The sequence below is a fragment of the Scyliorhinus canicula genome, chromosome 3 (genome assembly GCF_902713615.1).
Source record: "Scyliorhinus canicula chromosome 3, sScyCan1.1, whole genome shotgun sequence".
NCBI lineage: Eukaryota > Metazoa > Chordata > Chondrichthyes > Carcharhiniformes > Scyliorhinidae > Scyliorhinus > Scyliorhinus canicula.
The window spans coordinates 74,896,757-74,911,081 of NC_052148.1; the positions used below are offsets into that span (position 1 = coordinate 74,896,757).

At 42.4% G+C, this 14,325-nt stretch overlaps 1 protein-coding gene across 2 annotated transcripts in view; it reads left to right on the forward strand.

Annotated features, from left to right (window-relative positions):
- LOC119962742 (myosin-IIIb) overlaps positions 1-14,325 on the forward strand; it is a 236,855-nt gene that overhangs the window by 126,686 nt on the left and 95,844 nt on the right. For both annotated transcript variants that reach the window (XM_038790750.1, XM_038790751.1), the window contains 4 exons: positions 1,408-1,527; positions 2,430-2,530; positions 10,024-10,110; positions 10,200-10,265. In XM_038790750.1, coding sequence (XP_038646678.1) covers positions 1,408-1,527; positions 2,430-2,530; positions 10,024-10,110; positions 10,200-10,265 — 374 coding nt within the window. The remainder of the gene's footprint in view (positions 1-1,407; positions 1,528-2,429; positions 2,531-10,023; positions 10,111-10,199; positions 10,266-14,325) is intronic.

Below are 14,325 nucleotides of genomic sequence, written 5' to 3' on the forward strand. Positions count from 1 at the left end.
ATAGCCAAGCTCCGCACACAGGAGTACGGCCTGAACTTGAACTTTGGATTCATGTCTTATTACATTCATCCCCCACCACCTGGCCTGGGCTTGTGAAATCCTACCAACTTCACACCTCTTTAACCTGGGGTTACCCCTATCTCTGGATCTGTAAAGACTTAATTACCTGCAAATGCTCGCATTCAAAGCATGGTATTGCATCTTTGACTTTGTCTATATATATGTTTCTGGAACATACCTCTTTATTCACCTGAGGAAGGAGCAGTGCTCCGAAAGCTAGTGATTTGAAACAAACCTGTTAGACTTTAACCTGGTGTTGTAAGACTTCTTGCTGTGCTCACCCCAGTCCAATGCCGGCATCTCCACATCATAGTGATATCTTGGTCGTGTTGTAATTCACCGACTGACCACTAGGAGTCTCATTAGTATATAAGTGAATGTTAGAGTCAGGTGACCTCAGACTGACTAGGGAGCTGGGAGAGAGATTGTGCTTTGTGCATATTCACAGTGTTATTCATCTCTTTTGTATATAGTGGATCCACAGTTAATGTTAATAAATCATTTATAGCTTTAGCTACATGTGTTCTTGTAATATAAATTTGGCCATCCGACAAGAACATCACATATTCTGGATTTTTCATCACATGACCTGCTGTCTCTATTCACCCACCCCAGACTCCTATCTGGTCACTGATCCACCGATCTGGCTCTACCATACCTCCTCAGTTAGAACACAAAATGACTATTTCGTTACCCAATTGGATGATACTCGACTGTCAAACACTCATTTCGCCATCTGCAATGCTTTATAATTAATATGTTAAAATGTTCAAAGAACATTTTGGAAATAGTACTTTTTGATGCTCTTATGGGTTTTTTTTGGTCCCTGGGCTAATTGTAGGAGTGTCCTGGAGATTAACCTTCAATTCCCGGACACTCTAGGATAACCCAGATGAATTGGGAATCCTAGTTGTGTTGTAGGCCTGGAAGAGGTTAGAAATGTGGAGGGATGAGTCTCTGAGATGGACAAGAGCTGCTACTATGAAGGAGGAAGAAAGCAGCAATAGTATGGGAACATTGTCACTTCCAAGTACATATCCTAGATTAACTTGTGGATTTGGATTTGGATTTTGTTTGCTGTCACGTGTACCGAGGTACAGTGGAAAGTATTTTTCTGCGAGCAGCTCAATAGATCATTAAGTACATGAAAAGAAAAGGAAATAAAAGAAAATACATAATAATGCAACACAAGGTACACAATGTTCTGGCGTCACCAGTCCTTCACTATTTCAGATTCCATATCCTGCCATCATGAGAAGACAGCCGCCACCAGAAGTAGTGAAAGATAAATCTTAGGGGGAAGGGCATGCAATTCTCTTTCTGATTTTGTTATAAATGATATTACAGATGCCAGGGATTCTATCGCTAAGGTTGCTTATGGCAGAGTTTTTGGTTGGATAGTCAGCAAAATCAACCAGCTTCTGGCTCCAAAGGAGGACATGGATACTGTAGAACTAAGGGAGATAGGTATGTAATACTCCTCTCTTCAACTTTCTAAATCATGTGAGTTAAGCTGCCATGAAACTGTGATTGATTGTTGTAAAAATCCGTCCGGTTCACTAACGTCCTTTAGGGAAGGAAATGTTCCATCCTTACCTGGTCTGGTCTACATGTGATTTGAGACCCACAGCAATGTGCTTGATTCTGAAGTGGGCTAGCAAGCCACTCCATTGTATCAAACCAATACAAAGTAACTCCTTTGTTAACGACACTGTGTGTGCGACACCACTTGGCCTGCAGCAGTCCTCCATCTTTTCAAAGTTAGGGATGGGCAATATGTTCTGGTCTAGCAAGCGATACCCAAATCCTGTAAAAGAATAAAAGGACATGCCCTGTCCAGCTAAGTGTAAATTACATTGTTTACCTTTTGGTGTCAATATGCTAAAAGCTGCCATTTTGAATATTTTACTCTTTTAGTACCATAGGACCATAGAATTACTACAGAGCAGAAGGAGGCCATTTGGCTCATCGAAGCTGCACTGACCCTTTGAAAGAACACCCCACCTAGGCTCATTCTCCTGCCCCATCCCGAGAACCCTACCCAACCTGCACATCTTTGGACACCAAGGATCAATTTAGCATGGCCAATCCACCTGACCTGCACATCTTTGGACTGTGAGAGGAAACCAGAGTATCCGGGGGAAACCCATGCAGACGCAGGGAGAACATGTAAACTCCACACAGACAGTCACCCAAGGCCGGAATTGAACCCGTGTACCTGGCGCGGTGAGATAGCGGTGCTAACCATTTTTGAGTGACAGTATAATTGGGCATGAGCAATTTGTTGATTCTACAATCGTAAACATCTTCTAACGTTTGAATTAATTAATATTGATTGCGAAGTGTGCTATTGAATTCCTTTTTTTTAGGTATACTAGATATTTTTGGATTTGAGAATTTTGCAGTGAACAGATATGAACAGATGTGTATTAATTTGGCAAATGAACAGCTTCAGTATTTCTTCAATCATGTGAGTAAACCTAAATTTTAAGATGCAATTACTGGAGTAAACATTAGGTTTTACATAACTCAAATAATATGAAAAATCTACAGTCACATTTTCCAGTTATTCCCCTGTGTTATATAAAATTACACTGCTGGTGTCAGACTGGAAATAAATCAGCTAAGTGCGTTGTACTGTTTTCAAAAAGAAGTCAATAATTTGCTGATTTATTCTGAATTATAGGTAGGAAACTATTGTCTCTTTTCTATAATACTGGGGTGAGCAGGAATGTGTCTATAGTTTCTACTAGACGATCCTTTATCTTCTTTGCATGCATCTCACTTGGTAAAAATGGATTCCAAGTATTGTAGTTTGAAAAAATTCCAAAAATAGATATGAGAAAGTAGTACTACTTGGTGGTCCCAGTCTATAATCAATGGAAAATCAATAGAATTGATGAGAACTTGTGCCCTGACACAATTAGTCTTGCTGCAAAAACCCTTAAATGTTATACCTTGTTGAATAATTGCATTGGAAGCAGTTCAAGAGATCGTTCACGAGACTGAGCTCCTGGGATGAAGGAGTTGTCTTCTGATGAAATGTTGAGCAGTTTGGAACTATACACATTGGAGTTTAGAAGAATGAGAGGTGATCTTACGGAAACCAGCAAGGTTCTGAGGAGGCTTGACAGGGTAGATGCTGGGAGGATGTTTACCCCTCGTGAATGAATCTAGATCCTGGTGGCACAGTTTAAAAATAAGGCGTCTCCCATTAAAGGCGATGATGAAGAATTTCTTCTCTCGGAGGGTCTATATTTTTGGAATTCTCTTTCACCGAAAGCAGTGGAGGCTGGGTCATTGAATATATTCAGGGATGAGAGACAAAATTTTAATTCTTGCAACACCAGGTTAAAGTCCAACAGATTTGTTTCAAACACTACCTTTCGGAGCACTGCTCCTTCCTCCTTCACCGAAAGCTAGTGTTTGAAACCAACCTGTCGGACTTTAACCTGGTGTTGTAAGACTTCTTGCTGTGCTCATCCCAGTCCAATGCCGGCATCTCCACATCAAAATTTTAATTGACAAGGGAGTCAAGGATGACAAGAGCAGTGAGGAAAGTGGCGTTACGGCCACAATCAGTTCAGCCATGATTTTAGTGGATGGCAGAGCAGGCTTGATGGGGCAAATGGTCTATTCCTGCTCCTATTTCTTATGATGTTATGAATGAGTTATCAGTGGAATAGTAACTTTATAATGACTGGTAAGCATTCTCAATGTCCCTGAGAAGCTATATTTGGTGAATGGTAAATTTCCACATTATGATACGAAAATAGTTTATTTACCTTTGCTTCAGCCTCCCTAATACAATCATTTGTTTCGCTGTATGAAAATTCTATTTGTTAAATGTGAATACTACAGTGTGATTGGCTGCCTACCTTCTTATTGACGTCACTGCTACAGTCTGCCCAGGCGTACCCACTTGACATGATGCTGATTTTAAATAACCGTCAGAAGCGAGGACATCAGGGCAGCACGGTAGCACAAGTGGCTAGCACTGTGGCTTCACAGCGCAAGGGTCCCAGGTCCGATGCCCCGCTGGGTCACTGTCTGTGCGGAGTTTGCACGTTCTCCCCGTGTCTGCGTGGGTTTCCTCCGGGTACTCCGGTTTCCTCCCACAGTCCAAAGATGTGCAGGTTAGATGGATTGGCTATGATAAATTGTCCTTGGTGACCAAAAAAGTTTAGGAGGGGTTATTGGGTTATGGGGATAGGTTGGAAGAGAGGGCTTAAATGATTTGGTGCAGACTCGATGGGCCGAATGGCCTCCTTCTGCATTGTATGTTCTATCGACACCAAAGAGATCAATAGACCTTTAGCAGACCTTTCTTAGATGTCATTGAAATGTCCTGTTGCTTCACCACACGTCCTCATGTCCAGGCATATAAATAATTGCTACAAATTTCCTGTAAATTAACAACATTGTAACTCCTGATACCAAACAAAACCTTGGTGCGCACTCCATCTACCAGTGCATGCGCAGTTCCTCCCATCGTTGACATCATCGTTGTATGCCTGTGTCCATTGACAAATCTCTGTCCACTTGCTGCCTCGTCTCTAACCCCTCCCCCCGCTTCCTGGTCCCTCAGGCCCACCCCCTCACCTTACTTCGCCCCTGGTCACTTATTGCCTGCTCCAGGCCCTTTGCATCACCACTGCTGCCAACCACTTACCACCCCACTCCTGTACCCCTCTCTCCACAAACGAGGCCACAAGGCTTTGCAGGATGGACAACAAGAAAGGGAGCAAAAGGGAGACAACAGGAGGGGGGCATTTGGAGGGGTGAGCAGGAGGTGATGAGGGGTCGGGAACAGAGTGCTGAGTAGAAGGCAGGGAGGGGGCCCAGAGTAGGAGGCAGTAAAAACAGCATTCTTTTCAGGCAAAGTTTTATCAGCATCTTTGCAGCTACTTGAGATGTTGCTCGCAGTGATGTCACAGGCACCGCAACTAAATGTATCAGGAGTGTGCACTCTGCAATTGAGACAAACGTAATCAATTAAAATTAACTGAAATTGAGGTCAAGCTTTTCCACCACATAAAGTCCCAATGGCTGTGCGCGGTGGGTGCAATGTGACAGTCTTGTAGATGGGAAGATCCTGTAAGAACATGGAAATTGCTCGATGAATAAACAACAAGGACCACCCAGTTCACAACCTCCATCCTGGGTGGTTGCATGATGCAACAGTATTGGAGTCATTGGTTAGTCATAGCAATTAACCTCTTGTCAATCGGCCTATAACAGATCAAGCGATGAGACAAGAAAAACCCAATAGCAAAATAACGAAAGACTTTTGGACACTGGGGATATTGCTCCCATTCTTCTTTTAAATAATGCAATCCTTCTGAGAGGGGATCGGCCTCGGTTTAACATCTGATCCAAAAGGCGACACTATGAACAGTATTGCGCTGAAGTGTCAGCCTTGACTTTTGTGTTCAAGCCTAGAGAGGGACTTGAAGCCAACACTGAGAGTTAGAGTAAACAGATTATCTTGCCATTACCAAGTGAGGGAAAACTTTGGGGTGGATGACGATTTAAGGGATCCGTTGGGAGTGGAGAAAAGTCACTGTTTCTTTTTCATATCGGGGATTATCCTGGTGTGAGGAATATTTTTACTGGCGGGAGTGGGGCTCCGTAGTGCCTAATGCAGTCCAGCCAGAGCTGGAAATATATGGCTAAACCAATTTCATTGAGATCTGCACCCATTGGACTTGAGGGAGTGAAGACTAGGGAATATTGAAGACAACCAGGATGGGGGCAAAATAGAGGTGAGCAGAGAGTTTGACGTCCACATACCCAGATTCTTAAAGGTGGCATGTCAAAGTTGATGAGGTGTACAGGAAATTAAATGGGCTTCTTGAGTTTATACATAAAAGAAAGATTATCATTCTAGAACATTCTTTACTCGTTCGGCCTCAGCTCTTAAGGGTAGATAGTGGAGTGGTCATCCAGCAACCAGGCCAGTGTTCTGGGGATATGTGTTTAAATCCCACCATGGCAGCTGTTGGAATTTAAAATCAATTAATAAAATCTGGGGATATAAAGTTAGTCTCAGTAAAGGTGGCCATGAAACTATCATTGATTGTTGTAAAAACCCATCTAGCTGACTAATGTTCTTTAGGGAATGAAATCGGTCATCCTTACCTGGCCTGGTCTACATGTGACTCCAGACCCACTGCCCTCTGAAATGGCCAGCAAGCTACTCTGTTCAAAGATAATTCGGGTTGGGCAACAAATGTTGGCCTTGCCAGCTTCATCCACATTCCATGAAATAATTTTTTATAAAGCTGGAGAATTGTAGCCAATTCTTAGCACTGTTTACAGGAATAAGGACTTCAGTTATTTGGGAGAGATGGATTCTGTACTCCCTGTCGGCAAGTTTGAAGGCACGTAAAGTTGAATAGGTGACCTTCCTGCTATCTACCTTCCCACTCCAACCTGTCTGACATTTTACAGGTTGGCTGGGGAGGTACCGGGCAGTCCCCCCCCCCCCCCCCCCCCCCCCAGCCTTGGGTCTATTTGAGAGCCTTAAGTGGCTAGTTAAAGGCCTCATCCCACTGCCACCAGTAAATTCCCCGCTACTGAAGGGAAGGCCCACTCCATGTGCGGAGTCGGGCAGTTTTAGCTGCCTGGGCTGGTGTAGGACAAAGGTTGGGGGGGGGGGGGGGGCGTTGGGGAGGTTCTTGGGACACCCTAGGCCCATTGGAGTCACTACAATTGCAACGGGTATCTTCCCCTGGCCTTTTTCCAAGTGAGTGATGGAGGGCCTGCCTCCAGACAATAAATGCTGTTTATCTGCCAGGATGGTGGACAGGATCACCAATCTCCTCTCTTTCCCCCCCCCCCCCCCCCCCCCCCCCCCCCCCCCCCACCACACACACACACACACACACAGCCTTTTAGCTAATAGAGGCTTTCAAAATGATGGAAGGATTTTGTGGAGTAAATAGAGGGAAAAAATTCCCTCTGACAAATGATTCAATAACTAGAGGTCCTGGATTCAAAGTTACTGGAAGAAAATCTAGGGAATACTTGAGAAATGTTCTCACTGAGTTGTTGGAAACGAGTGCTGTATGTGAAAAGATGGAATTTGATTCCATAAATAATTTTAAAAGGAACTTGGTTGGTCTTGAGGATGAGGATCTTGCAGGGTTGCAAACAAAAAGGGAGCATGTGGAGCTAAGCATGAATGTTCTCTCAAAGAGCCAGTAGAGGCAGAGTGAACTGAAAGTCTTCCTCCAGAACATTAAGATTCTTTGAGATGTGCAGCAAGTGAAATGTCAAAGGAAAGAAGCTTGGAGTTCAGGGACAAAAGTTGTTTTTAAAAAGTTAAGACTTTTAAAAGATTCCATAAGAATGAGATTGTGCACTCTCAATTTTCTTTGCTGGTGAGTTTGTTTGGAAGTATAATTATTACTTATCATGCCATGAAAACTTCACTCACAACTGAATGCACCAGTCCGAACTTTCTCCGCCATGGTTAGTGAGTAACTTTTCACCACCTTCTCGAGGTCAGTTTGGGATGGGCAATAAATGCTGGTGTTGCCAGTAACATTCCCACCACATGAATGAGTATCACAGCTTCACACCCTTCCATGGATTTCAATGCTGAACCTATCGGTAAGGTATCGGTGCAGCACAGCTTATGTACGAGCATGGTAACAGGAGCAGCTGAACTGCAGAAGAGTGGAACTGCTGTCCACTTTGTCCCATGATAACTGAGTGCTATTGGCTTCTCTGTTCTTTTCAACACAAAATATTTAAGATTGTAGTGATCTCTATGTGTTAATACATGTTTAGTTAATGTGAAACCAGTACAGCCAGAGGATTACTAGATGGCAACACTAATGAGAACTATATAATGAGTTTCCTGCTCTTTCTGTAGGTTAATGTGTGTCGTGCAGCTAGAGTGAAGATGTGACCAGATCAGAGTGTAGTGTATTATCTTAATTGTTAGTTTAATCTAAACTTCTTTGTTTTACTAGTCAAAGTATTAAAGTGAAAGAACTCACAAGTTATATTACTCAATAAATAATTTGTCATCATCTGAAGGCTTTGACTATTTATCATCAGAATTCAATACAACTCGGCAAGGCAAAAGAGTAATATTTATATTACAATTCAGTAACATAACATGGATGGCAAGGATCATATTCACAAATGAATTTATTCAAAAGAATTTATTCAAAAGAATTTGTTTTTTTTTGTTGGGGTTTAAGGGGTTGTGTAAGTGGACCAAGCATGAAGGAAGCAGACTTGGACAAGTTAGCCTGTGGAGGAAGATATGCAAGAGAGGAGAGTGAGGCAGTTTGGTTTGGTCCTTTCTGACCTTGGCCTTGGTCCTTGCCCTGTCATACTAACAACAGCAACAACGTTTCCACAGCATTTGGATTGCACAATTAATGTAGAAGGACTATCCTTCCTCATGGCTCACAAAAATGTTACCAAAAATAAAGAGACATAGCCAAAGGCGATATTACGGGTAAACATAACTCGGGTCAAGGACTCTTAAATACTCTTAAAGAAGAGAGGGAGGGAGAGTTGTAGACAATTCAATGTTTGAGGATTCAGCAACTGATGGCAATGATGAGATTCTGGGGATTGGCCAAGAGGCTATAGTTTGGGAGGGTGAGGGGGGGGGGGGGGGGGGGGGACGGACACCAGGACTGAGCAAGTTCAGGAAGCAAAGGAGAAACAAGGCCATGATGGATTTAGATGTTGATGAAGTAGAACTTTGTGCAGGGCTGCAATGTACAGGTTGCAGTGCAGTCAGATGTGAGGGGAACATTAGCCCTTAATTGAATTTGATTTACTCGTGGACACATTATCTATTAACCTCAGCTCATAGGATAATTCTTCACACCATCCTGCCTTCACCATGTGAAGCTCTTCTCAGTGATAAACAACCTCTGTGAACTTTCAGAAATTCAGTAACAGCAAGCCTCTCTACGTTTGTCAAGGTTATTTGATTACGTTCTGTGCCCTACCTCTAACCCATAATTCTTTCCTGCTCAACACATTTTCTGCAGCCGATATGGGGTCTTGGTTCTGATCTGGGGACACACAGGCCAACTCTATATTGTGCACAACAATATAGATTATAGTAAGAAGGCTTACAACGCCAGGTTAAAGTCCAACAGGTTTGTTTCAAACACGAGCTTTCGGAGTACTGCTCCTTCCTCAGGTGAAGGAGCAGTGCTCCGAAAGCTCGTGTTTGAAACAAACCTGTTGGACTTTAACCTGGTGTTGTAAGACTTCTTACTGTGCTCACTCCAGTCCAACGCCGGCATCTCCACATCATATAGATGCGTACCATTCACCTGAAGAAGGAGCCGTGCTCCGAAAGCTCGTGTTTGAAACAAACCTGTTGGACTTTAACCTGGTGTTGTAAGACTTCTTACTATATAGATTATAGTCATTGATACTGGTTGACTCCTGCCTGATTATAGGATATCTCTCCCACCTTTGAATTCCACCCAATTCTGGTCAGCTGTCGCCTTCTCCCTCCTGGTTGATTATTGGTCAACCTTGTTGGCTCTGACGCCTAATTGATTTTGGCAATACTATTTCTTGTAGTTTTATAATTATAGCCACAACACAAGAGTACACTGGTCAATCCTATGTGCCATAAATCAGTTACTTGTATGTGATACTGATTGGGAATATAAAATGTGGCTCTATAAAGGTGACTAGTTAGGGTTCCCACTATTTTCTCTTGACTGCGTACCAGTTATATTTGTCTGCTGTTGTATTCTATTAGTTTTACTTATAAATGAAAAACCTATGTGCAAGACTAAAAATGAGCTTTGACAAAGGGCTCACCTGGACTTGAAACGTTAGCTCTTTTCTCTCCCTACAGATGCTGCCAGACCTGCTGAGATTTTCCAGCATTTTCTCTTTGGTTTCAGATTCCAGCATCTGCAGTAATTTGCTTTTAACCCATGTGTAATTTCTTTTTACCTGCAGCACATATTTTTAATGCAGCAAAATGAGTACAAAGAAGAAGGAATTGAGTGGGAAGCTATTACATTTAAGGACAACAAGGCAATACTGGTAAAAATGGCATTTGCAATTCTGTCTGGGTTTATAGGATTTTTTTCATTCTTTTCTGTTTCATTCACATGTAAATTTTCTCTCTGTAGGATCTCTTTTTAGCAAAACCACTCGGTGTGTTTTCCCTATTGGATGAACAAACTGCTTTTCCACGGGTAAGGAACTGATCTATGAAGAGAGCAAGATGGTAGCTTTTCAGAAATGTTTTGAAAACTAAAATCAAATTATTCTGACGTTGGAAGTCTGAAATAAAACCAAATAAACATGCCAGAAATATTCAGCATGTCGGGTACAGATGTGGAGGGCGAAGCAGTATTAATGTTTCCGGTTTGGACCTGTAGAATTGTAAGGGCCAGAATGGAGCCCCCTTTTCTTCTTTCCCCTTTTCTTCTTTCCCCTTTTCTTCTTTCCCCTTTTCTTCTTTCCCCTTTTCTTCTTTCCCCTTTTCTTCTTTCCCCTTTTCTTCTTTCCCCTTTTCTTCTTTCCCCTTTTCTTCTTTCCCCTTTTCTTCTTTCCCCTTTTCTTCTTTCCCCTTTTCTTCTATCCCCTTTTTTTCTTTCCCCTTTTCTTCTTTCACTCTTTCTTTCACTCCTCATTACATTTTTCCTCCTCCTTCCATCCCTCTCTCTTCCATCCCTGTGGGTCTTTGGCCTGCTCAAGATTTAGTTGGGCAAGACTAAAACCAGCAAGGTAACAGGAGATATTTTGTGATTATAAATCAGGACAATTTATTCGCAAACAAGAGTTAAACTGAACAAACCAAGGCAGTAACTTGACTGGCTTTTACTTTCCACCTGAATTCTCAACGCATTTGACTCCTCGAAAAGATCTTTCTGATTCGATGGATTTTTGGTCTTGCTAGGCCATGTGCTGGAGCTTCTCTGGGCAAGGCCTTGAGCCTGCGATCAGTGGTGCAAGCGGAAAATATCACTAGAATCGGAAAACGTGATTCTCACCGCAGAGATCGCTTTTCCCGAATTTATTATTTTTTTTTCCTGCTCCTTGTTAGTGACATCACGGGATTCATGCTCAAAGAGCTCAAACCTCATGTTAAAGATGGCATCCTGAACTCTTTAGAGCTGGTTCCTGACTTTATGAGGCCCTGCCCCACAAGACTGATGGTGTAAACAACACCCACTCGTTTTTCTTGTGGCGAAGAAGCTTGAGATTCCATGAGAAAACTGGCCGGTGCAACTGGAGAGTTATCCTGCAGTTTTCTGCCTGAGCCTGACACTTTGTCAAATTCTGGTAAGATTCCGTCCTCTGTCTATTAAATTTGTGTTTCCATCTCTAGGGTTCTTTTTCTTTTGTTTCTGTGCAATCAGGATCTGTGAACTCCGGGCTTTTTAACTCTTTGACAGTTGGAACACCTTGTGTTCGGAGCCCGTCGGTTGACACAGGCACTCTGGCATGAATTTGTGCAGCGACAGAAAGGCCATTCCTAAACCTGGCACCTGACCTTTTCACAGGAAGGGTGGGGCTCATGGGAGCGGGTTGTAGTTTGCACATCCATGATTCACAAAGGCAGTGGCACATGTAAAAATGCAACTGTTTTCAAATAAATACAAATTTGTTTGTGGAATTTCCAAAACACAACTCCTTTTGAACAAAAGGCCTAAGACTACTGGAATTATTTGGAGAAGCCGTTTGGAGACATCAGGTGTCACTTTGGAGGAGGTGAGGCAAGTTGCCTCTTGGGATTGTTGGAAGGAGACATGAAATGTGTGTAAAAAATGCATTAACTGAGTGGAACTATGATGCTATCAAGGCATTTAAATCCCAAAGTTCTTAAAATTTGGGGGGGGGAAGAAACAACCTGCAGTTGAAAGAATGTCAATTTCTCTAGCTGTGTGTTGACATAGTCTCGTTATAAGATTGGGGCGACATGACTGATTCCAGACCTATTATTGTTACTGTGGGAGGCATGGAAGTTCAGTTTGACTGCACCAAGAGTTATGAAATCTTTATGGGGCTATGAATGTAAATGTTTAATTAAGATTTTAAGTAGTGTGGAGAGAGTTCATTTTAAATAGCGCAGAGAGAGAGGCGAGAGTTCATTGAAAAAAGCATGGAGAGAGAGGAATGAGTTCATTTTAAATAGCGCAGAGAGAGGAGAGAGCTAATTTCAAAAAGCGAGGTGAGAATTCATTTTAAATATCATCCCAGCCGCAGTGATCTCCTGGACTTGTTTCAGTTACCACAGTTTCAATCAGAGCGGCAGGGCAGCACAGAGGTTATCACAGTTGCTTTACAACTCCAGGGTCCCAGGATCGATTCCTGGTTTAGGTCACTGTCTGTGCGGAGTCTGCACGTTCTCCCCGTGTGTGCGTGGGTTTCCTCCGGGTGCTCTGGTTTCCTCCCACAGTCCAAAGATGTGCAGAAAAAGGTTGAATCCATTTGGGTGGAAATTAGAAATAGTAAGAAAAAAAGGTCGCTGATGGGCATGGTCTATAGGCCACCAAATAATAACATCACAGTGGGATGGGTGATAAACAAAGAAACAACTGATGCATGTAAAAATGGTACGCCAGTTATCATGGGGGATTTAAATCTACTTGTCGACTGGTCAAACCAGGTCAGTCAAGGCAGCCTTGAGGAGAAGTTCATGGAATGTATCCGTGACAGTTTCCTTGAACAGTATGTAATGGAACGTGTGAGGGAGCAAGCGGTCCTAGATCTGATCCTATGGAATGAGACAGGAATAATTAATGTTCTCGTAGTTAGGGATCCTCTCGGAAGGAGCGATCACCATATGGTTGAATTTAAAATACAGATAGAGGGTGAGATGGTAAAATCCAATACAGTGTCTTGTGCTTAAACTATGGAGATTATAATGGGATGAGGGAGGAGTTGGCTAAGATCGACTGGGAGCAAGGACTTGTAGGTTAATTGAGAAACAGCCGAGGACCTTTAAAGCGATTTTTCACAGTGCTCAATAAAAATATATACCAGTGAAAGCAAAGGACTGTAGGTAAAGGGATAATCAGCCAATGATATCTAAGGAAGTAAGGGAGAATATCAAATAGAAAGAAAAGGCATACAAAGTGACAAAGATTAGTGTGAAACTAGAGGATTTAGAAATCTTTAAATGTCAACACAAAACCACGAAAAAGCTATGAAGAAAAGTAAGATGGATTATGAGAGTAAACTAGCTCAGAATATAAATAGCAAAAGATTCTATAAATATATAAAATAAAAAGTAGTGGCTAAGGTAGACATTGGGCCTTAGAGGATGAGAAGGGGGATTCAATAATGGGAAATGAGGAAATGAACAAGGCATTGAACAGGTATTTTGTGTCGGTCTTCACAGTGGAAGACACAAGTAACGTGTTAATAATTGATGGCAAGGACGCGAGAGCAGATGAGGATCTAAAAATGATCATCATCACTGAGGAGGTAGTGGCGGGTAAGCTAATGGGGCTAAAGGTAGACAAGTCTCCTGGCCCAGATTGAGTGCATCCCAGGGTACTAAAAGAGATGGTGGGGGAAATAGCAAATGCGCTCGTGGTAATTTAACAAAATTCGTTGGACTCCCGGGCGATTCCGGCAGTTTGGAAAACAGAAATTGTGACTCCACTGTTTAAAAAGGGAGGTGGATAAAAGGTGGTCTATAGACTGGATAGCTTAACTTCTGTAGTGGGGAAAATGCCCGAATCTATCATGAAGGATTAAATAGCAAGACATCTAGATAGAAATTGTCCCATTGGGCAGTCGCAGAATGGGTTCATGAAAGGCAGCTCATGTTTGACTAATTTATTGGAATTCTTTAAGAACATTTGGCTTACAAGGAGAGACTGAGTAGACTGGGGCAATAAGTTAGGTAATTTGAACTTCTGAATTCTCCCTCTGTGTACCCGAACAGGCGCCAGAATGTGGTGACTAGGGGATTTTCACTTCATTGCAGTGTTAATGTAAGCCGACTTGTGACAAAGATTATTATAGAAGAATGAGGGGGAAATTTTATAGAAACATAATTATGAACGGAATAGTTAAGATAGAAGCAGTGAGGTTGTTTCCACTGGCGGCTGAAACTAGAACTAGGGGGCATAGCCTCAAAATAAGGGGGAGCAGATTTAGGACTGAGTTGAGGAGGAACTTCATCACCCAAAGGGTTGTAAATCTGTGGAATTCCCTGCCCAGTAAAGCAGTGTGAAGCTACCTCGTTTTATGTTTTTAAGGCAAAGATAGATTTGTGAACAGTAAAGAAATTAAGGG